At 39.5% G+C, this 24,015-nt stretch overlaps 5 protein-coding genes across 5 annotated transcripts; 2 read left to right on the top strand and 3 right to left on the bottom strand.

Annotated features, from left to right (window-relative positions):
* Nucleotides 1–1,198: 1,198 nt before the first annotated feature.
* LOC112177462 lies at nucleotides 1,199–4,916 on the top strand. The gene is made up of 2 exons (XM_024315751.1): nucleotides 1,199–1,938; nucleotides 4,859–4,916. The coding sequence occupies exons 1-2, from the start codon at nucleotides 1,199–1,201 to the stop codon at nucleotides 4,914–4,916; spliced, it is 798 nt and encodes a 265-aa protein (XP_024171519.1).
* On the bottom strand, nucleotides 4,852–6,844 carry LOC112176507 (2-C-methyl-D-erythritol 2,4-cyclodiphosphate synthase, chloroplastic). The gene is made up of 3 exons (XM_024314465.2): nucleotides 6,416–6,844; nucleotides 6,197–6,327; nucleotides 4,852–5,374 (listed from the first exon to the last, which is right to left on the bottom strand). Exons 1-3 carry the CDS (start codon nucleotides 6,741–6,743, stop codon nucleotides 5,141–5,143), a joined length of 693 nt encoding a protein of 230 aa, XP_024170233.1. The 5' UTR covers nucleotides 6,744–6,844; the 3' UTR covers nucleotides 4,852–5,140.
* Nucleotides 6,845–7,692: 848 nt separating this feature from the next.
* On the bottom strand, nucleotides 7,693–10,520 carry LOC112176508 (DET1- and DDB1-associated protein 1). The gene is made up of 4 exons (XM_024314466.2): nucleotides 10,342–10,520; nucleotides 8,391–8,451; nucleotides 8,104–8,168; nucleotides 7,693–7,987 (listed from the first exon to the last, which is right to left on the bottom strand). The coding sequence occupies exons 1-4, from the start codon at nucleotides 10,423–10,425 to the stop codon at nucleotides 7,901–7,903; spliced, it is 297 nt and encodes a 98-aa protein (XP_024170234.1). The 5' UTR covers nucleotides 10,426–10,520; the 3' UTR covers nucleotides 7,693–7,900.
* A 5,625-nt stretch (nucleotides 10,521–16,145) lies between these two features.
* LOC112176505 (G-patch domain-containing protein 1) lies at nucleotides 16,146–19,774 on the top strand. Its single transcript, XM_024314464.2, has 11 exons — nucleotides 16,146–16,340; nucleotides 16,411–16,495; nucleotides 16,589–16,665; nucleotides 16,762–16,789; nucleotides 16,882–16,981; nucleotides 17,067–17,133; nucleotides 17,324–17,408; nucleotides 18,209–18,378; nucleotides 18,596–18,823; nucleotides 18,899–19,015; nucleotides 19,312–19,774. Exons 1-11 carry the CDS (start codon nucleotides 16,263–16,265, stop codon nucleotides 19,375–19,377), a joined length of 1,101 nt encoding a protein of 366 aa, XP_024170232.1. The 5' UTR covers nucleotides 16,146–16,262; the 3' UTR covers nucleotides 19,378–19,774.
* On the bottom strand, nucleotides 19,498–21,747 carry LOC112176504 (meiotic recombination protein SPO11-2). The gene is made up of 10 exons (XM_024314463.2): nucleotides 21,583–21,747; nucleotides 21,384–21,513; nucleotides 21,159–21,296; nucleotides 20,978–21,066; nucleotides 20,760–20,888; nucleotides 20,586–20,680; nucleotides 20,422–20,484; nucleotides 20,264–20,340; nucleotides 20,045–20,172; nucleotides 19,498–19,964 (listed from the first exon to the last, which is right to left on the bottom strand). The coding sequence occupies exons 1-10, from the start codon at nucleotides 21,745–21,747 to the stop codon at nucleotides 19,830–19,832; spliced, it is 1,149 nt and encodes a 382-aa protein (XP_024170231.1). The 3' UTR covers nucleotides 19,498–19,829.
* Nucleotides 21,748–24,015: the final 2,268 nt, after the last annotated feature.

Raw genomic sequence — 24,015 nt, 5'->3', positions numbered from 1 at the left:
CTGCGCCTTATATTTTAAAACCAGCATCTATGACAATGAGAAATGCTAAAATCAGTCTTGCTGGATTAAAGCTGGCTGCTGTGGAAACCATAGAATACACAGAGAAAACACCCATGTCATATTCAAGGTGTTGTGCTACACGATCAGTTACAGTTGACTCTTGTAGAAGAAACCATACGACCTCCAATGGTCTCGCTTTCCGTAGATCACTCAGAAAAAACACCTATTATTCAATAACAGAGCTCTCGATCAGTTTACTCGATGTTCATCTAGAATTTTCAACTTTTGGTCCCATTATATTGAATGCTCCTGAGAATTGAATTGCAGTTGCACCAGATCCCCATTGTACAGGCTGTTTGGTCTGATAATGGGGAGAACAACAGCCTTTGACTGCAATTCTCTGCGCCATTTATGGCGGTTGGTTGCTGCAACCCGCGTAGACTTGGAGTGGAGACACTGTCGGTGAATTTCCTCCAACTACGAGCAACCTTTGAAACAAGTAGTACTCCTAGTTTAACTGTTGGTGAATAAAAAAATTATTAAACTACCTGAAAAATTATTAGGAGTATTTATCAATTCTTTTTCTAAGTGTCATGAAAATTTTCGTGTAGAAAATTAACAATTTTTACTTGGTTGATAATTTTGGGAGAGTTAATTACTCCCAAGAACAATGAGGAAAATGATACTGATCAGTGAGAGGAAAATGAGGGTGGCTTTGACTTTCATTTTTCATCATATTCATCAAGGTCGATCACTTTCATAATTTCATTATCAGTTGAGTTTGCATTAAAAATTGGGTCAATGTTTTAAACAATTGGGACCTTTTACATAATTAATTAATTATATGTGCAGCAATCAAGGGTTGGTTTAGTTGGTAAGAGCATCTTTAGCAATGCTAGCCATTTTTTAGTCAAATTTTAACTAAAGTAGTTAAAAAGTTATTGGGCAAATTACTGGTCACACCCTCATCTTTTTGGGATTCGACAGTTCAGTCCCTCGTATCTTAATTTTAACAAGTAACTCCTCAAACATTCAAATTTCACACAATTTGGTCCAAAATGACCATTTTACCCCTCACTTCCTTTTTTTTTTTTTAATTATTCTTCTCTCTCTCTCTCTCTCTGTGATACGAATCTACAGACCCCCTCTAAAGCTCCAGTCTTTCTTTCCCCAACTATTTCTTCTTCAAATTGCAGCAATGGATCCCTATTATGAACAAAGACTCAGAGACGAAGTCATTTACCTCCACTCTCTCTGGCACCAAGGTCCCCCTAATCGCCGAAACCCCATTCCCATTCCCTTTCCCAATTCCACAATCCGAGCCACCCCAAATGGCGGAAACCCCCAATTGCCGTACCCGATCGCCTCCCAAGAAGGCCCCACCACCAAGAGGAAAACAAGAACCGAAATTGAATTGCCCAGCAGCAACAAGAAGCCCTCCCAACCTGACCTGCGTTCGGAATGGCCGGGTCCGGCCTTGAACGATGACTCAACCTCTGAGTGGCCCTCGTCTGGGTGGACAGTGACTTCAGCCAAGCTCAATTTGGCTCCGGCGTCGGCAGAAGAGCAGTTGAGGCACCACGCGCTTCGGCTACACAACAAGGCCTTGGAGGCCTGCAGCGGATTCTTTAAGGGCAATGTCGGGTCGGGTAGTGGGTCCGAGTGTGAGGAGGAAGAAGAGGATTGCAAGGTTGGAGATGAGGAGAATGAGGAGTACAAGTTGTTGTTGAATTTGTTTGTGGAGGAGAGTGGGTTGAGGAGTTATTACGAGGGGAATTGGGATAGTGGTGATTTCTATTGCTTGGTGTGTGGTGGGTTGGGGAAGACGAAGAAGATCAAGGGTTGTACCGGGCTTGTTCAGCACGCGGTTTCGATAAGCAAGACGAAGAAGAAGAGAGCTCACAGGGCTTTTGCTCAGGTTGTGTGTAGGGTTTTAGGGTGGGTGGGATTTTGGCCGGAAAAAAAAAAACACAGAGAGAGAGAGAGAGAGAGAGAGAAGAAGAATTTAAAAAAAAAAAAAGGAAGTGAGGGGTAAAATGGTCATTTTGGACCAAATTGTGTGAAATTTGAATGTCTGAGGAGTTACTTGTTAAAATTACGATACGAGGGACTGAACTGTCGAATCCCAAAAAAATGAGGGTGTGACCAGTAATTTGCCCAAAGTTATTTTAGCTAGCCACTTTAGAATTACATCTGCATCAATGCTCTCTATTTTAGCTAGTTTTGAATTTATATTATTTTTTAAATGAAGATTAAATAGTTTAAATGTATTTATAAATTACATAAAATAACTTAAAAAGAATGTTTTAAATTAGAGAGAGCTTCATCCCGCTCTCTATATTTGGGAGCGAGATAGCTAAAAGTTATAATAGAGAGCCACTTAGGAGTCTGGTGCAGCTGCTAAAATAGATAAAAAGCTATACATGCTCTCCAAAATAGCTAAGGAGTCAAAATAAAGAGTCTGCTAAAGATGCTCTAAGGGCGTGTTTGTGGTTGAGCCACAATCCAAGTTTGATCCTCGCTGCTAACCATACCTTGTTGGTGGGTAACTGGGTTATAGTGTATGATCTGGTGACAATTCACCAAAACCCTAATAGGGGAATATATATACACACACACACACACACACACACACACAACCGTTCGAGAGCGGATGTCCGCAACCCAGAAAAAATGCTGACGTCACTCCTCCGGCCTTGATCAAGCATCGACGGTGCGGCTTGCCGGACGGAGGCCAGGGGTCTGGGAAGCCAGTCTGTCGTCGAGTGGAGTCGTAGCCGACCGGTTTGCAGCGCTGCCCAGAAACCTGCAACCCCAACCTTCTCCGACCTCGATCGCTACCAAGAAGCCGTTTGGGATGCCTCCGACCTCCTTCCGGCAAGCCGTGCGCCGCCATCGAGGCCTGAAAGTGGCTGCTGCGCCGACGTCCGCACTTTAACGATAGTGCGGACGTCCATCTGTGATCAGGCCTATATATATCATATCTAGAGCGGAGGTCCGCTTTGAAATTAAGGAGCGAACTTCTAGTTTTGGGTTACTTTTAGGTCGCATATCCACATCTTGATCATTCAGTTTTTAGGTACTAGTGTATAGATCATCTCTGCAAAATTTCAGCCAAATTGATGATCGTTAAGGTATCTAACTCGCTTAAACCAATCGACGAACTGAATCTGTCCTACCTGAACCGTACTAGTTTTAAGGCAGTTATCAATGTCTTAACGGTCATCAATTTGGCTGAAAATTTGCAGAGATGATCTATACACTAGTACCTAAAAACTGAACGGTCGAGATGTAGATATGCGACCTAAAAGTGACCAAAAACTCGAAGTTCACTCCGTAATTTCAAAGTACAACTCCGCTCTGGATAAAATTTGTGTATATATATATATATATATATATATATATATATATATATATATATATAGGGCCCTTCTAATGAGGGATCCATTTTTTTGGGTCTTTTATAGAGATAGGGCATTAGACCAACTTTTTAATCATATTTTAACATCTTAACCGTTTAGATTTTAGGTCCAAATGTGTAGATCACTTATGCAAATTTTTAGCCAAATTGATTATCGTTAAGATATTTAAAATGGCGACTTAAGATTATAAGTATGAACTATTCAAGTTTGACAGATTTGGTTCGTTCATTGATTTATTCTAGTTTGATACTTTAACAAATCACTGATTTGGCTAAAAATTTGCAGAAATGATCTACACATTAGGACCTAAAAACTAAACGGTTAAGATGCCGAAATGTGATCGAAAAGTTGGTCTAGTGCCCTATCCCTATACAACTATCCATATACAAGACCAAAAACAGGATCCTTAGTGGAAGGGCCCTCTATATATATATATATATATATATATATATATATATATATATATATAGGGCCATTCTATTGAGAGATTCTATTTTTTGGCCATTTTAACAGATCGCTTATTAGACCCACTTTTCGATCATATATTCACATATCAACCGTGTGTTTTAGGGTGAAGGGAGAACCTCTTGTCGACTACATAGAAACTCATCTGTGGCACCATCACTCCATCAATTATGACTAAGCTATGTAATTTATGTATCGAATTTTAATTTCAGAAATATGATTAGTGAATCGGACGTGTCATTTGTAATTTGTGTATCGAGTTTTAATTTCAAAAATATGATAAATATTTAATGGCTATTAATCTTTGAGACTTTTTGTCAACCATACGGGTGGCTGTAAGATGGGGTCATGGAGGCGGACTTTGTTGGTCAGCTTCAATTGTTCAAGATCAAGACCGCTACAGTTTAGTGGAGACCCTGTCGTTGAACCGGCTCTGCTTTGCTGTGTTTGGTTCTCTTCCATTTGCAGTGGAAATTGTTTACCCCCTCATCCTAGTCAAAAGTCAGACATTAGAACGATTCCTCCACGTGAGGCATTGAACACTTGAGAATATAAACAGACCCTTGTGGCTTTGAACAAGTCGAGCCCTGATCAAGTGACTGGCCCTGGAATCTGGGAGTTGAAACTCCATGACCCTTTAGAGTACTAAAACCTTCCCTGAAATATATTCAGATCACATTCTAGAATGGTACGCACTGGGTGGTTTAAGGGAAGGTCAACAAGGGTTCGAGGCCTCAAGCTACACTGCCATAGCTTGCGACCGCTAATCGCCTCTCGAAATGTTAGCTTGTGAGATCTCTCTAAAGCCAAAATAATCAAAGCAGGCTTAAACTAATGACTAAGAAACGCGAACAAAGGCATATTACATTATAAGGGATAAGCTCAGGTCTTAGCAAGAGGCAAATGAATTCAAATTTGGCAAACTAGCTAGTCTTTGTAGATTTTGCATGTGCCTTGCTCTGGATTTTCAGGGTCAATCAAGATCTCAACACAGAGAATATAACAGTTCACATGAAACAGCCTACCTAGTTTAGGCAGCACGTTCCAATGACATCATATTGCCCAATCATACTATTGTCATATATTATGACTTTTCTCTCAAAGGAGTTCAGGAGAAAGAAAACAACTTTACATGTATCTAGCGCAAAACCAAATGCCATGAAGAGTAAGCAACCTATACGAAGCAGCATAAAAGAAAAGAGCTGTAATAAGATACAAATGTAGCACGTGATAACTGGAATTGAAGGCCCTTTCTATTTCCTCATAAGAAGAACCACTGTGTGAGCTGCAATGCTACGATTTTCTCCTAGGCTGTCGACCTTCTCATGAGTCTTGGCTTTCAGATTCACAACAGATGGGTCTGCACCAAGCAGCTTAGCCAAGTTGGCCCTCATAACCTCCTTATGTGGGCTCAATTTCGGTCTTTGAAGAATCAAGGTGGCGTCTAAATTTCCAATTTCATAACCTGCCTCATGCATCAATTTCACCTGGAACAACCATAGCACAGATGTGAAGTTTGCTTAAATTAATTTTTCTCTATGGATTTTTCTAGCATTCTGTTCAACATCATTGAAGGCATTTCTTAATTTAACATACAGAAAAAGAAACACAGACAAGAGTGGTCATGAAGATTGGTAGACCCTACAGAACAAGCACACTAGGCAATGCTAACAGGAACGAAGTCCATGGAAAATTATCTTCCATATTGTTTACTACCTAATCTTGTTTGCACATTTTCTTATAAACAACTCACCTGCCCCTGCCCTAGGATGAGACACCGAGGGCTTCTGCCCCATACCCCACACCAAGGCGGTCCTAATTTTGTATATATAAAAGAAGAAGAAGAAGAAGAAGCCTATTTTTAACAAACTCGATTCTTTATCTGTGAAAGATCAACTTCAGTTTCGTAAGAGGCCCCTTACACCAATGCAGCCCCTAATACCTTCAACCTTTACATTATTATGTTATTCTTTATAATTTTGCTTGTAAAATTGTGAGTGGATTGGAGCCCAGCTTTTGCTCGAATAGTTAAAAAACTCAACCCTTTAACCCATCATTGTTGCCCTATCGTCACGCATGATCGATCACTCAACAATTCAATGCTTAGTCTAACCTCGTGTAGCTTTTTTTTTATTTATGTCCCCAGCAAATCAGACAACACAAAGACCATAGCTTTCATTTGTCCCAATCATCCCAACTGTTACAATTAGGGCAACAATGACACAAATTGTATACAAAACTGATTCCGAGTGATCAATTAGACCTACAAACCAGAAAGAAAAAAGAACAAGGGAGCTAGGACTACTTACAGCTTCTTTGATGAAGACAGAGGAAGCCGCACCGCGCCACTTGGGATCCGAATCCGGGAATATCTGCCCGATATCCGGGAGGCCCAATGCTCCCAGTATAGCATCCACCACACAGTGAAGCAACACATCCCCTGAGCACAGTAAAATTAATTAATTAATTAAAAAAATTTGTGGTAATTATAGTAGATGAAATTTGGCTATGGAAATTGATCAACTTACCATCGGAGTGAGCCTCGCAGCCTCTATCGTGAGGGATGTCGATGCCGCCGATGATCAGAGGGTAGCCGGGCTCCAATCGGTGGAGGTCGAAGCCGTGCCCGACCCGGAAAGGCAAGGTCTTGGAGGGGGTGGCCGAGGTTTGGGCTTGGTCGACCTCGAGGGCCGTGCCGGCGGAGGCCCAAACTAGGGGTTTGGTCCTGGGCCGGGTTTCCGGTAATCGGAGAGATGGAGAAGAAGAGGTGTGGAGATTGGAGAGGAAAAGAGAGTGAGGGAGTGATTTGGTTGTTGTGGCGGCGACTGAAGAGGCGGAGAGGGATGCGGCCGCCATGGTGGTTGAAGAGCTGGAAGCTCCGGGAGGCGAAGCGACGGCGTTTTGGGGACTGTGTGTGGTTTTTGTTGGCTCGGTCCGACTGTTTTGGGCCTCACTTAAGAGATTGAAGATGATGCGGCAATGATGGGACCCACTTTGGTACACTTGTCTCGTGTGAAACTCAAGTGCTCAGTGGCATATTCTTTTTTTATTTTTATTATATATATATATATTTTTTTTTTTTTTTTTTTTGCGAAGAAGAATGATTAAAAGCTAAACATTGACCTCTTTAAATATCCAGCTCATATTTGCTTAACTTGCAGACCTAGTTAGGTTTCTGCTAGACCAAACCCGTTAGGTAGAGGCATATTCATAATTTGAGTAACTTCATTCATTCTCTTTTTTGGTCAAAATAATCCTAATTTTTGGAAATGGCGTGTTTGGTGTTTATAGTTTTCTCTGTTGTTGGTGGGAAGTGAAGAACATAGAAAGCATGGAATGCAAGGGCAAATGTTCTTCTGGCCATATAAACGTGACAATACTGCGTTAGGGATATCATGAGATACAATGAACCCTACCAGCAAGGAAACAATTTAAAGACCCAATTAATGATACCCTCAAAGTCTTTCCCATTTTCCACTTTCAAGTTTTGACTATAGTAGAAGAAAACCTACACGATGAGGCCTGGCCGTAGCACAGTTCCTACAACTGGAAACCTACAAACTTCTATTGAGCATATCAAGTATGACCAGAATACTAATCCCATGGCTTAAGATGCAAAGTAAAATCGATTAAAACAACGTGTGCATTGCTCTCTTGTATGCAGGCATATGCCGATAGGGTGTATCGCATGCACCTTCCAAACCTGCAGTCACCTTACACAAGCATTTTTTTTTGGGAAGCATGTTCCTCATTCGATTCAAATGAGCATGGAACTAGCATTTGGAAGACATATAGAACCATAACATAAGCAAAGCATGTAACTAATCATTTTATTTGTTTAAAGCTGTATATCTAATTTGTACAACACAAGTCTACATGTCTGTGAAGCAGCTTTTACACTTAATACATCTATCACTTGTGACACTAATATTCACACTGTGGGTATGCTGAACTTCCAGTATCCATGCAACAACAAATGAGCCCAGTTGGAAGTGATAGAGGCAGTTTGCTTGTTAGGACTTATCTGAGACAGAACCCTTAAGTTGCTTGCATCCATGCTCTGGTAAAAGATTTTCTGATGCAGCTCGCTTTTGTCTCAACTGCAACAAGAAGTCATGAAAACTAGAATAAAGCTTCTCTCTCACTATTCTCAGTCATATGCACGTCAGCATATGTAAGCTGTCAGAAAAAGGAGGCATAAAGTCTGCATTAGTACCTTCTCTTCGGCATGCTGCTGATACATGTGCCTCAGAAGAATGTTTTTGGATTCAGTAGTTATCACTGCAAAGTGGTTCCAATCAGGTAAGTTTCAAATTTTAAAACAACACAATTAGCAAATTCCAAAGCAAAATTTACAAGTCTAAACAGCATCCCTGATGGGATCTTATTAAGACCCTGAATATTGATGCAGGAACCAAACTCTACACTAATCAACAGCAAATGTGAAGTCAAACAAAAGGCGTTACCATTGAAATAACAGGGATAGAAACATTTCTTCATTACCTTGATCAGGTGGTGGAAGGGTCCGGTTGTGGGTAGCATGATAGGTTGTAGGAGTCATTTTCTACAGAGAGATGGAGACAGGATTATAAGAAAGAAAAAGCATTTACTTCCAATCGCTTTGCAATCACAAGCACAAATCATGACATGAAAGCATTAATTCACATCATTTTCAATTTTTGATGAGAGACATACGACAAGCTATAATTATTACTTCCACTTTCCATTCTAATCTAGATTGGTGATCAGAATAAGTAGCCAACACGCTGCAGCTGTAACTATTAGCATAATACAAGCACACTATAGAATATGTATTCTGGTGGTTGGAATCAGATAGGCCTTTTTCAACACTAAGCCAACTAGCCAAGCTAAATGATGGATGATACCCATACTAACATATGTTTCAGAGTATTGCTAAACTCTGTACCAACAATCCTGCTTCTCTTTACAAGGTAGGGTAAACTCTTTGCAGTTTCTCTTTCATTCATTTCTTAGCACTCAGTCATACAAGAAACAGAACATTCACCTTCAGTATAAAAGCTGCTAAGTTATCTTCTAGGTATAAGGAAAGGCAATAATATCTTAAAGAGTTTGTTGAGACGTAGAGAACACATATATCGCTCTGACTTCCTCACTATATTTCATGTTGGCAATCCTTATAACATATTTCAATCAATGTGTTCTTGCCCACGATGTGAGCTCAGTCATTCTCAAACAGATCTAAGCTTAAGGTGCTACGCTAGACATGCCAGCTATTTTTGCAGAAAAGCACAGACACCATGTTTTCTCATGCATATAAATTTGAACACTATTGAGCATCTCACCATTACTGATTGGTTTCGAGTTAGATGCTCTAACGTTAACATGCTACAAGAACAGACAATTTGGCCAGACATACTCTATACCGCCCAATACGACTTATTCATGCATTTGGCTCAACTAAGTAAGCATTTGGAGAATGCAGAAATCCTACATCATGTATTCTAACCTTGCATACCACCATATAAAAATTCTAGACGTCTTACCAAACATACGACAAAACCATATTAAACGCATTCTATCTGGCAGACAATTATGGAGATATTTTCTATAACAGCCATATATAGGAAGGCGAAACCTAATTGGCACACTTTTCAAATACTAGTTTCCCCACCGTAACTTAGCAAGGTATTAAATGAGCTTCATGTATATGGTATACTCATCAGTAGAAGCTATAATCACCCATCATTGCCATGTAGAACAGTTCAAAATGCCAAAAATATCTCAAATTCAGTAAAGTTGTAACTAATGCCTCTGCTTGCCAATTCCTTGTGAACTCTCTAAGATTTGAACACAACAGTATATGTTAACTGAAGAACAAAGCTTCATTTTGGCAGAAAACATTTTTAATTGTATATGGTAAAAAGAATGAAACTTTATGGAGAAATGATGATATAATTTAGATCACAACACTATGAATGACATGATTGTTAACAGTCACAACAAGCCATAACTAAAAGCAACACATTGTTCAATGATCAAAAGATCAAACAGAAAACACATCTGATAAATTCTGACCAAGAAGAGCAACATAAGAGACTGTAATTCATGGATCAAGCTAATCTAGAGACTGTAAATCAAGAAAACTGGTAAATTCTTGTGATGCTAGAATTCTGTATTTACTTACACTATTCATTACAAGAACAAAAATTAGAGTCACTAACAGAAATCATGATTCTCATACAATTCAAACTGGGTCTCAAAAGTTTCTTAATGCACATACCCAGAAGCCCTTATCTAGAACTGAATAAGATCACAGCAAAAACCAACCTTCTTTTCTCAACTCGGTTCAGAAAAAAAAAAACACAACTTGGCAACGATCATTACAAAAAATTACATAAGACAATTGAAGCAGAAAACTTGACAAGAAAAAAACCGAAGCAAGCTTTTGATGATTGAGAAAGTGAAGACTCACAGAAGGATTTGTGGGATCGGAGGGTCGGAGCTGGCTAAAGTTGTGAGGGTCATATGACGGCCAGTTACCGAACAAAGACCCCATGAAATGCACTTAAAGAGAATGCCCTGCTGATTCTAGAACCAACCCCAATCACGCACACACGGAGAGAGTTGGTATATGGCAAAACCTACGAATCCATCCATGTGTGCCGTATTATATAGAGGCCACCACTGTAATTCTAATTATTTGTCCCACCACCTCGACTTCGCTGCCCACTGCCTAATTACAAAGGAAGTAATCCTGTTTCCATGGTAAAAAGTAAAAAATGCGCCGGGTTACTTCTGTCATTTTTTGTGAGGCAAACAAAAGGTCTTTTTTTAGGTCTAATACTAAAAAAAATCTTTGTAGGAACTAGGAACATTACATACCAAATATATAATATACCTTAGCTTTCGTCCAAAAGAAAAATATGCCTTAACTAGCATTTGATATATTCATCTAGACTGAAATGCTAATAGAGTTATCAAGTTGGAAACTTTCTTTCTTTTTTTTGGTATGAATAATACTATCATTTTAGTTTGGGGAACTAAGGCACTGACCTAGCCGCTCTCTGCTAGGGTTTATTGAAGAAAACTTTTCCTCGACAAAATCTTTCAATTTACCCAAACTCGATGGCGGATGTCATCCCTAGCCTTGCGGATGCTTGGCTCCTCTTGGCACTTGCTGTCGGCTTGACAGATGGACCGTCGCCGGCACTGTTTTGTTCACCGCCTGCATCGGTGAAGTGGATCAATAGAGTTCAACCAGATTTGCCTTCTGATCTCTAGCTTTGAGAACCGCTGTACAAAGACGAGGCTGGACGTGGTGGGGATATATTGGGTGAGCTTGGCGGTGGTGAGATTGAAGGTTTTGGTGACGGTGGTCGTTCAAAGGTAGAGGAGACTATGATGGGCTTCTGGTCTCGTGCAGTTGGTGTCAAGATTGGAGCCTCGCAGTTGGATTCTCATACTAGGCGAGATGTGAAGGGGAGCTGCTCAGATGCGTTAGCTCTTTCACCGGTGACGCTGGTTACGAACGTCGACGGTGGGTCGAGGTTGAAGGATGAGGAAGATGGTGGTTGTGGTGGCTTTCGATGCAGCAGGTGTCGTCAATTGGCCGTGCTATCTCGACAGAGGAGGCTGCTGCGGCGGCGTGGAGCAGGTCAGTGGCATAGGTGAACGGGAGCAGGGCGGGGTGCCCTTAGCAATTACAATTTAGACTCTCTGGGCTTCGTTTTAGACTGCGGGCTGGGCTTGGGTGGGTTGGACTCTAAAATTTGGGTCCTGGGCCTCCTTAGTTTGGGGTGTGGAGGATGATTTGTCATCCGCTAATCCAAATATTGTTTAATTTCATTTAGGTCGCAAAATCTAGTTTGATCGGTTGTTACATTTTATTTAACTTGCTTCTGAGCTTCTAGGTTTTGTTAGAATAAATGTGCGTAAATCTCCTTAAATGGTGGGTGTACCCAAGAGTGCGAGGTTATGTTTGTTTAGAATAGGTCATTTGTATATCCTAAATGACGGCTCTTTCTGTCGGCCCCTTGGGGATGTGTCGTTTCTGGTACTGCTTGCTGAAATATAAAATTGGCTGACCTCATTCGATTCAAAAAAAAAGTTATCAAGTTGGAATCATTTTTGGGAGCTTCTATTCAAACCTCCAAAATTAGTATTTGGATCTCTCTCTTTTTCCAAATAATAGTTGACTTTGTCAACTCATGTCAAGTTACCAATAAAGACATAAAAGAGGGGAGGGAAAAAAAACGCCTCTTCTTATCTCTAGTAGTTTTCAATTTGGAGAAAACCTTCTCCTCCAACATAAACTCTAAAATCATTGACCATTGTATCGCACCAATATCTAACTCTAATTTCTCGATTAGTACTACTAAAACCTAGAAGCATTCACTTGAGAAAATTGAAATTTTGGTTATGCATCTTGATTACATGGTATGATGTTCTCGATTTGTACTACTGTACTCAAAATTAGAAGTATCCACTTCATAAACTTGGAATTTTGGTTCTTGGTTTGATTAAATGGTTCGATTTGGCACCATGTTTTTTTGTGCAGACCATTGGGAAGAATGATTAGTATTTATCCTTAGAGAGTCCAAGACCTAATTGTGTTTGACATTACTTTGAATGGCCTTTTATTTAATTACTCTTGTATAATTGTAGGCTTTTCGATTAACTTGGTATGACCTGAAAAGTTGGTGCTATTATGCTATCTAACTATTTGATTGTTGGATTTCTTTGTTTCCACTTCAATTCTCTTGTACTATAGTTTCATAGACTTGATAGCATGGTAGACTTTTTTTTTTTTTGATACAATAGCAGTACACAAAGGCCAGAAGGTCAGAAAGAGAAAAACAAAGCAAGAAAGCATAACAGTAACATAAACCAAACTGAAACAAAAGTCAAACTATGATAGTTAGAATTTGGAAGAAAGACTAAAAAATACGCATGGATGAAAGAAACAACATAGAAGTGACAAAATTATGTGAAAGAAAGAGACTACCACCTGGAGATTTTTGTTTTTCAAAGGTAAAATAGGATTGTGAATTGTTCAAAATTTGAAGGGACCCATTATCGATTTTGGAGGTATGAATAGAATCTAGAAAAGAAAAACAAAAGGATTTTTATTGATTTTATTAGACGATGGGCATTTTGGAAAAATTAGGGAGGTGTGGATGGCATATTGGTATTTTGTAAAAATAAATTGGAGGTCTATTAAGTGGGGAGATCCAAATACCAATTTTGGAGATATGAATAGAAGCTCCCATCATATTTTCTTCTTGCTGAAAAATTGGTAATTTGAAATTACTAACAATATAAAGAGCTTGGTGTACTTATTTTGCTTAGAAGGCAAGGATCAATCTGATGCCAAGGATCAATCTTATGCAATATCTACACTATCTCGAACATAATTTCATTACGATATTTAATTATAACCACAAGATTTGACTCATTTGAGCTTTCAGCCTAACTAAGTTTCAGGCCTGAATTTTTTTTTTTTTTTGAGTCCTTAACCCAAAGCACAAAAATAAGTTAAAATCAACTAACTTACCCCAATAACAAATTTGTGTTCTCACTAACCCAATTTAACAGCTTAATGTCAATTTTAGCCTTCAAAAGAGTACGAAATTAAACCACAGCCACTCATCTCTCTCTCTCTCTCTCTCTCTCTCTCAAATCCCCTTTATTCGACTTCCACTGGCGACATCGATCTCTGACATCCCGGCGACAACACAAACCATATAACCGATGACATCCTCTCCCTCCCCAGCGATAGTTCACCATCGAGCCCACTTGAGGCAATTTTCCGATGAGATTATTGTACCAGAGGTCCAAATTGCATATCAAAGTTGCAAAGTTCAGTCGCCGAGCTCCGCCAGGTTCTAGGACTCGGACTTCTCGGCTTTTGATCTAAAACTCTTGGTTCTGATAGATATTGAAGGATTGTAGGGCAAAATACTCATCTTAACTAGAGCCCATATCTCGATTAAGAAAACATCTAGTCTAAGGAAGAAGAAGATAAAGAAACACTTAAGATTTGTTTAAGGCCGTCGTTGGATAAGTAGCGAGGTTGAAGATGAACAATATTGACGGAGCAGCCAAGTTCAGTAACAACAGCGGAAGAGGGTTTCTGGGCCCATCTTGGAGCTCAAGTTTGTCTCTTCCTTGCGTTCAAAACCAAAGCCCCTTTAGTTTACATGAATTGTTAATGATTTATATGGTAATTGTCACATCAGGTTCAGCTTTATGCAAACATATTCATTTATTTATTGTTGAAATGTTGTTGTTTTCACTCTTAACTTTAGTTTCTTTTAAATCTCAGTTAAACTTTTAGATTGGGGAGAGGAGGGCCATAGATTTGACTCTGAAATATTCTCTGTAACAACAACTTTTACTTAAGAGGTTGTTTTTTGGCATAAACTTAACCATTCTAATGTAACCCAGTGGTTGTCTTGCCTTTGGAGATAATTATGGGGGCAATAGACGTTTTAAATTGATATAATTTCCTTATTTTTTTCTTTAATCAAAGTTTTATTTGTCTAAATTTAGAGAGATTAGTTCTCATTCCGGCGACTGAAAATTCTATTGGGGGGCAATAGACGTTTTGAATTGATGTAATCTCCTTGTTTTTTTTCTTTAATCAAAGTTTATTTGTCTAAATTTAGGGAGATTAGTTTTCATTTTTGAGACCAAAAGTTCTATTGGGGGGCAATAAACCTTTCCGGCGACCTATAAGATCTCTAACCACTTCTTTAGGGACATCCGGTGAGGTTGTCAAAGCAGTCCGATGGGCGGCGGCCTGTGACCGGAATCTGGCAATCGGTGACTGGATTCCGGCAAAAGTTGGCCAAAATCCGACGATCGGTGACGGAATCCCACGAAGTCTCTTATGGTCTCTCTCTCTCTCTCTCTCTCTCTATGTAACAAAGGAGTGAGGGTAAAAAAGTCTCAAAAATAAAAAATAAAAAAACAAAAAACACTTAATGAGGTATTAGGGAATACCTCCTTAGAGTGTTTTTTTTTTAATCAACCCAAAACTGGTGTTAATATATTGCATCACAAGCCAGAATAGGCCGGTACATACTCTTCCGCCGTAGAGAAGAAGCTAGTAGTAGTACCCACAATGGTACATAGCTATAGACCCACTTATTAGACAAATTAAGCAGATAGACATAGCGAGAATTCCCTTTCGGTACTACTCTGAAGGCGCTAGCAGACTAGGTTCCTAATACAAGGAAATTATTGTAATTAGACAAAAGCAAAACCCATAGGGTTGGGCCAAGGGCCAAAGCCCTAGCCCAATTAAAAGCCCAAAAAGGAGATACTCCAAAACCGCAAGGCCTAACAGGATCTGGATCAGACCTAACCATCATCTCCCACCAGTGCATGCTCGTGCGACATCGTCCACACCTATTGCCAGGCTGCCATACCCTGCTCGCCTACCACAAGCAACCAGGCCGCACCGTCCCAGCATACAGCGCCCACCAGTTGGCCTCGCTGCACACCCCTCCAAAAGCAAAAAGCCCGCCACCCTGGTCCTCCAGATCCACACCGCCGCATATCTCATTAGAACTACGCTGCCGCTTGAAACCATTAGAACCATGACGCCACTCAGCTCTACAGCACGTACGCAGATCCAACCAACCCTGCACAACGCCATAACACATAGAGATTCCGTCTGGAAACCAACCCAGCCTCGTCCAAACCTTGAGCTAGAAGCCTCTCCCTTTGAACTCCCCGAGCAATAGCGTTCTACACCCGTCAGGCAGCGGCCCAATAGCGGCGAGGCAGACACCCGTCGATCCGAGCAGAAGTTCTCAAACTCTCGACCTAGGGCAGCAGGGTTTTTTTGGAGCTCCTTAGAGTTTTTTTTTGTACCTCCTTAGAGTGTTTTGAGTAAGGAAGAATTAAAAAAACTTAATGAGGTAAGTGGGAAAAAAATCTCTAAAAAACTTATTTTTTATTTTTTATTTTTTTATATTGGATTGAAAGAAAGTTATCATGAGAATACCCGTTGGATGGATTTGTGGTTGTATTGCATCAATTTGAATTTATATATATATATATATATTTTTTTTTTTTCATTTGAACTACTAAAAAGAACTTGAAATTTAAAATATTAACCAATACTTTGAGCTCGTAGCTCATTTTTTATTTTTCAGTTTTACTTAATTGCTTTGGTAAATAAAAAATAAGTTGGTAGAGCAACACGACGTCGCTTAGATGGTAGTGGAAGATTGGTGCGGTCGTCGAGACTCGGTTCCTCTATTAGGTTTGTAGTTTGGCGCTGTGCAACTTCTCTTTACTCCTCGACCTCCGGGATTTGTGAGAGAGACGGCTGCAAATCGCGGCTCGTCGGTCGGAGTCACAGAAGCTACAACAACCCAAACCATGGCCGCACCGGAAGCCCCTGTCAACTATGTCGGTGTGGCCAAAAAGTCCGCCGCTTTCCGCCTCATGAAACAAATGGTACTCTTGTTTCTCTCAAATTACACGCCTTTCACTCCAATTTTGTTGAATTAATAGGATTTGAATTCAGGGCTGGGAAGAAGGAGAAGGGCTTGGGAAAGACAAGCAGGGGATCAAAGGCTATGTTAGAGTCAAAAACAAGCAGGACACTGCTGGTTTGTGCTTTTTTGTTTTTGGGAACTGAAAACAGAAAGTTTATGTCTTGTTATGATGAATGTGTTCATTTTTTGTGTTTGTTGTTGGATTAGGTGTTGGTGTAGAGAAGCCTAACCAGTGGGCATTTGATACAACCCAATTCGATAGCATCCTCAAAAGATTGAAAGTGGTAAACTTTTTCTTCTTGTTATTCAAATCCCATTCTAGCAAATCCAAGCTTTTGCAAACATGGAACTCATTTGGTTCTTTTTTTTTGGATTGGCAGCAAGCAGCTAAACCTATTATTGATGAAGGTATTTTTTTAAATTTAATGATTGTTGTGTATATATGATGGCAAATCTATGATATTTGATTACTATCGTCTAATTGTCATTGTATTTTATAGCTGCTGACAAGAAGAAGAAGAGCACTGAAGTGGAAAGCGAGGATGAATTGCCTAGTGAGGTTAAGGAACCAGTTGTCAAGGCTACTCGACCACAGGGAAGGTTGGTGTAATTCTCATCGAGATTCTAGTGTTTTCATTACCAGCTGTTTCACTAATTCTTCTTTGTATTTGGCTATGATTATCAGATATAAGAGAAGAGAAAGAGGAAAGCTTGTTGATGCTTATTCTTCCAAGGATCTGGAAGGAATCCTTGTAAGTGATAACTTTCGGAAAATATTTCTCTTGCATAATGAGTACACAAATTTTTGTTTTAGAGGGTAGTTGGCAGTTATGTTGTGGATTATGGTAAAATGGTGGTAATGAAACTTGGATGCAAGGTCCTGAGTTTTTTCTTGGCATGCATTTTGTCATTGCTGACTGTGGTTGTGCCTGCATACTACAGGTCAAAAGGGCGGCGTCTCCTGAGATAAATTATCTTGATGATGAGTCAGAGAAGGCAACCGAGATTCAAGTTATATGTCCTGAAGGTAAGTTAACCTGGAATAGATGTACATGCAAGGAAGTTAACTGTTTTGTATTTCAACTCCCCAGTAGACTTCAGTCAAGGATCCAGTACATGAATACATAATCTCTTTCCTTCAGCTATAGTCATGCATTTTGGGTGACCTGATGATCTTTTGGTACACTTTTCATTCTAATGTTGCTACTGATCAACCTTTGTTGAGACTTGAGAGTGCTTATCAAAGGGTACCCAGAACGAATGTTTTACCCTCTAAAATGACCAATGCCTATTGTACATATATCTAAAGAGATTTTCCTCGTTCATAAGTTGGGCATTTAAAAATTGGTGTTACAATGTTGCATTATTGTTATAATTATTAGTTCAATGGAATTTTTCTCTTTTTTTTTTTTTTTTTTTTTTGCAAAATTGAGGAATTGGTCATGAACGAGGAAATGAACGAGAAAATTGGTGTTATAATGTTGCTACTGATCAACCTTTGTTGAGACTTGAGAGTGCTTATCAAAGGGTACCCAGAACGAATGTTTTGCCCTCTAAAATGACCAATGCCTATTGTACATATATCCAAAGAGATTTTCCTCGTTCATAAGTTGGGCATTTAAAAATTGGTGTTACAATGTTGCATTATTGTTATAATTATTAGTTCAATGGAATTTTTCTCTTTTTTTTTTTTTTTGCAAAATTGAGGAAATTTTTAATGTATTTTTCCTTGGGGAGATTAGTACTCTTGATCCTCTTACTATTTAATTGGCATAGAACCTTTTCACCATTCCTTTTTCTTGTAATGATCTTGTTGTGCTCTTACAGAAACCACATGTAAAGAGATTCCTCCAAATTGGTGGGGCCATAAATATGGGTTCGTCCCTGGGGGTTTGCTTGGTGCAGAATTGAAAAGGAGGAAGTTAGAAAAGTCCCAAGTGAATGAGAGAACTATGTTTTACGAGGATGATCAAGTAAATCTATACAATCTTGTTCAGGTATGTGCTGTCCTGGTTCTGGTTGGATCTTTTTTCTGTAACTCAAGCATATGGTTTTATGATTGTATCTCAATGCAATCATTACTCTTACTGCCTCATGCTTATAGCTTTTGAGAATGGACTAAACAGCTATAAGAAAGTTATTAAACGGAAGTGGGGCATATTTGGAGTTGTGTTATCAGTAAGACAATTTATGCGGTTTGCCTTATATGTTCAGGACAAATCCACAACTGGAAAGCAAGGACTAGGCATTAAGGACCGGAAAAAGAAAGTAGCCGGTTGCTACTTTGAGGGGAAAAAGACATCATTTAATGATAGCGATGATGAAGGTTCTGCTGATCTTGGCGCTCCCATGGAAGACAAACAAGATGAGTCGTTGGAAGTGGGAAGTGGCAATGAACCAAAACTAAAGCTGAAAAAGCTTTCTAAACAACTTCTTCGTCAGGTGAGTCTTAAAAAGTTCTTCATCCAAATTTTGATCTTAAAAATTTCTCTGGCACTAATTGATAGCCTTTTCTAGGCACCTGGAGAGTCAATGAAACTGAAAGCACTGAAAGCTTTGATCGATGAACATTCATCTTCTGTTTTCTCTGACTTTTCTTCAAAAAGAGATGCTGTTGCTTACTTGAGACAAAAGGTATGAGCACCAGAAAATATTTAACAGTATTCTAATGTTCCCTTCAGAAGAACATATCATTTTACCCCTGCCACATTTCTGAATTCGCACAATGTGGTTTCTTAAATGGTTTAAGCACTTTATTAAAACAAAGAAACTATGTCAGTTTATTTGGTGGGTGCTCGCTTTACAAGCAAATGGCAAAGGGAGCATCTTTCTGAATTTGGATTCCTTGTTCATTCTATTTTTTTTTTTCTCAATTTAGTGTTCATGCTTTCTTGCTTCTGAGGCCATAACTTTGTTGGTGGTGACTGCAGCTGGAAGGCAGCTCAAAGTTTATTGTGGAAGGGAAAAAAGTGAGTCTCAGATCGAAGACAGCCTGAAGATTTTGGTAGAGATAGTGAGGTGATATTATTTTTCGTTTGCCAATTTTGGGACTTTTGCGGTATGATCTGCACATTGCAGCTGAGCCTAGTTTATAGTTAAATTATACAAGTATGCCCTTGCTAGAGTTGTAGTAGTAATCAGTCCGAAGTAAAATCCCAAGCGTCATTTTTTTTTAATGTGTTAAATCTGTGTCCGTAATGTAAGCAGTATGTCAGAAGTTGCAAAGTTGCTATTTTCTAGTTATTGTAATGTTAAAATAAGATACTAGTGTAACCGATTCGTTTTTGGTTCTTCTCTAGCCTTCTGACAATCCCAATGGCTACTGTGAACCAACTACTATTGTTTGAATACTATTTGAATCACACACATATATAAGATGAGGGGGTTCAAGCATTATCTCTATCCATTTCATGGTATTTGACTATCTAACTTGAAGTAGGGGCTAATGCTAGATGTAATTGGCTCGTACAATTTTCTTTGCCATGAACTTTCCCAAGTAATCATATCCATGACAATAAAGTGCTTCAATTTCTGCTCTCTGGCCGCTCTCAACCATCAGTGTCAGCTCTTCTCTGTAGCTCTCCTGCACACACAACCTAAACTCAGTTAAAGATGTTAATGCTGTCGGAAATAAAATGTTCAGGTGCAGGATATGTTGTTAACCTGCAACATGTCCGATGACATCAAGCTTTTAGCAATTTGGATGTCCTTTGGTTTCAATGGAACCAAAGCTTCTGCGGGTATGAGATCTATGTCATCAGCTCGCATTCCCAACCACTTGACATTGCAAGCTAAAACATAAAGTGAACCCAGTTAAAATTTGTAGTTTCTTTCTGCATAGCAGCAAATTGTAATACAGTATCAAATTAAACAGAAAAGTACCATATCTGTAAGCTTCCAGTCCCATCCCTATACTTCCGAACTTGAAAGTGCATAAAATAGCTAAACCCGCTGGGTTCCTTCAAAAATAATTTTTCGGTCAAAAGATGAGAACTAGCAATCCAACTATTGCAGTATTCACAATAACAGAACATCCATACCAGTCGACTAGTGCTAAAATCGGCAAATCAGGAAATGCATGGCTCAATCGATGAAGCAGCAGCCTGCAATATTCAACAATGGTCGAGACATATCTAATTGAGTCATTAGAATACCTCCAATCTTCTTGTGGGAATCAATGTATGTCTGCTTGTTCAGAACTTACCTCGTGGCAATATCTGGGTACCCTTTGGCAGTGATAAGAATGCTGGGAATTTGGTTGAACACATGGTCCTCAACCAGCCGCTGGTATATTGCATGCTAAATCAAACAAAATTAATCTTCTTAAACTTTGAGAACGATGCCTGAAATCGGATCATAATCTTGGTAAAACAAATACCTTTTCGACTACAATGATGTACCGCGCATCTGTTTTCATCATCAACTTATCTATCGAATTCAAGTCACCAGTGATAGCATGCCCGGAAAATCCACAGGCAGCACAGTCCACAACCTCTTGGTTTGGCTCCTATAGCAAATTTACTGATTAGGTACCCAGCTGCTTCAAACATTTACAGATGAAATGAAAATCATGTGGAGAGTTAAAAGTAAAATCACCTGCAACAGCAAACGGCCGGCAACAAGTCCTCGGCTAGAGGCCATGATTCCGAGGCTGTAACGGCTGCAGCGAAGCAATGCCACTACATCTGCATACACACAGATCAATTTTAAGCCATTTCCAATTTAACCAAACTTAGAAGATTGTGATAAATTTGAGTTTGGTACTGAAGAACCTGACCTTGGATAGTCCGATTGACCTGCGATTGCGACGAGAAATACTCCGGCGAGTCGCAAAGCAACTTGTAGAAGAGCTCCCGCTGCGTGACTCTCTTTCCTTGCCCCAAAATCTCAGAGCACATCGCCATCACCTTCCACACTGTCACATCCATTCCACAGTTTAATCAAATCGAACCGAAACAAAAAAAACCCGGTCAAATTCGATCGATATCTACAATCAATTCACCTCTGATAAAGGCTTTGGCGGCATTGGGCCTCAGAAGCGATCTGGTGCAGAACGAGCGCGTCAGGAAAATCCATGAAGTCCGAGTCACCAGGCCCCGGCTCACTCGACTATTGCTTGAGCTTCTAGCGACCTAGTCAATTTTCAGTCAAATCAGTGAGAAAGTTTCGGAGAGGAGTTCGGTTGAGTAATTAGGGCTTACGAGAGGGAGGTCGGAGATTGCGGGGTCCGGCGAGGTCAGGATTCGGAGGAAGTTGAGGACGGCGACTTGGATTCGAGCTATAACCTCCGGCGGGGTGAGGATGTCGGCGTAGCAGAGCTGCTGATCGGAGAAGAAGTTCAGCGCCGATTTGCAGGCGTCCTCCATTTTTGGGATTTGGGAGTTTACAGAGTCACCGTTTAAATAGTCGGACTTGCGAATCGGCGCGCCAGAGAGGTGATGGGCACGACGTCGTTTTGGTGTTGTTTAGTTGAAGGCCCAAAGATGCCCAATAACACCAGTAGTCCAATTCAAAAGGGGCCGAAAAAAACCAGCCCAGGAAACAATGAACCATGAATGATTTGTCTCAATTTTATCATTACTTGAAATCTGAGACGTGAGCTCGAAAATGATGAAAAGTCTCTGAGTTCCACAAAAACATAGATGGTTGTATCATTTCCGAGAGCAGATCGATGGCTATGCATTTCCGAGCTTATAGTTTTTGAGCTATTGTTGAATCATTACAGAGAGCGCGCATATTGATATTTCATTTTCAAGTATTGTATCATTGAATTGTGACATTTTCAAGCTAGAACTACAGACATGTATATATACCTTATGTAATTTTATTATTATGAATCGTACCATCAAGCATGGATGGCTGTACCCATTCATGATACAACAAACAATCAGTTATAATCATTTGAAATGGCACAGAAATCGTGATTAACCAACTACCCATGCTCCTAGATTACAAAATTTCTCTGATCTGCCAAAAGGATAATGTTGTTACTAAAAACATATAAATCAACAATATATGGATTGTCCTCCGGTAGCTTATTAAAGTGTACTCCAGCTACATATATCTAGTCATGTAAATAATATAACCTCGAGCAAAGATATGCCCCATGAACACAAGCCAAAGAACTGAAGAAGGAAGATCCGGCTCTGGAGTCCTGAGGTCTCAATTAATCATGAACACAATTTTCCCTATATAAGTAAGTTAAACTTAATACTTTTCCAGTTTTCCGAACTTTCTATGTTAATTCCTGGGCTTGGTAGGAAAAGGATCTTCAATAGTAAAAATCCAAAACAAGAAGATTTCTCAATAGTGATACCATATAGTGGTGGTCACCACCGTCATATATTGGACCAAGTCATGGCCAATATTCTTGAGCTTCCCTTGGTTTCAAGTCACTTAATATTCGTCAAAAGGAAGAAAAAGTCACATATTGTAGGCTTCTTTTTTGGCCTTTTCGTCCATCACCGTCCCTTTTGAGTATTTTATTAAAATTAAATGATTAATTGTCACTGTTAGTGTAGTGTCTTGCAACTCCAATTGCCCATGCCAAGGAGGCAAGGAGCCATATGGGGATGGAGGGGAATGCAAGTTGAAAGCAGTGAACGAATATTTCTTCTTCGATATTGACTTTGGGAATCTCGTGTTTACAACGTGTACGCTTACACAAGGAAAAATGGTGTTGAAGTTGAGTTAATTCTAAGGCGCTTTACATGAGTTTGTTAAACAAGGCGTCCTCTAAAAATTAGTGATTAGTGTTCTAGCTAAATATTGATCCCAACTCATGTCCAGTAGTGCGACCGTGTGAGATGTGTGGGCAAGCCCCATAGATTCATTATAAGTGTGAAGTCTCACCTCCAAAAGCATTGTGATGTTAATTAGCAACAAATTAATTACATAACTTGTATGACGATTACAAATTGTTGAAATTAACTCTTTTTGCACTAGTGGATTCTGCCGAGCCAGGGAAGGCCAAAAGGCCAAAAGTTAGAACTTTTGAGTTCTAAGAGTGGGGAATGGATGTAGGTCATAGATGTTTTGGTTGGGGGAGGTAGGAAGGGTACCAACCAAGATAATGGTTACATCTATGCCTACAATGTCCATAAAAAAGATAAATGTGATAGCACAACACAAGCCTTTATACATTTTCTCTTATATATCATCAATCATCTATTTTTATAGAAAATGTTATTGGCACTTCCGACTGAAACTTATGTTACACTTTATTTGATTTTATTATATGGCATATGTATAAAAATAAGGTAAAAAAATTACTAATGTTAGACTGCAAAATCATTTTAGGAGTCTGTGTGATCTCTAACTTGAAGTACAAAGTTTTATTTGAGAAATCATCAAGCTATTTGTTAATTGTAAATATCTAACTTGTACGTTGTAGATTAATTATTGATCGAAAGTAGTTCATTTTATTGATCCGATTCGAGCCACACAAGGCCAAACTTGAGAGTTTGAAAGTGGGGATGCATGAATATTGAAAGGGTTAAGAGCATATAGCTCATAGATGTCTTGGTACGGGGAGATAGGGAGGAAGGGCCGGAGGTAGCAAGGAGGGGGACCAACCAAGACAATCTCCTCCATCCCTGACAATTGTTACATGCATATCTATATCTATAATACCT

The sequence above is a fragment of the Rosa chinensis genome, chromosome 7 (assembly GCF_002994745.2).
Source record: "Rosa chinensis cultivar Old Blush chromosome 7, RchiOBHm-V2, whole genome shotgun sequence".
Lineage (NCBI taxonomy): Eukaryota > Viridiplantae > Streptophyta > Magnoliopsida > Rosales > Rosaceae > Rosa > Rosa chinensis.
This window is presented reverse-complemented; position numbering and strand designations above follow the sequence as displayed.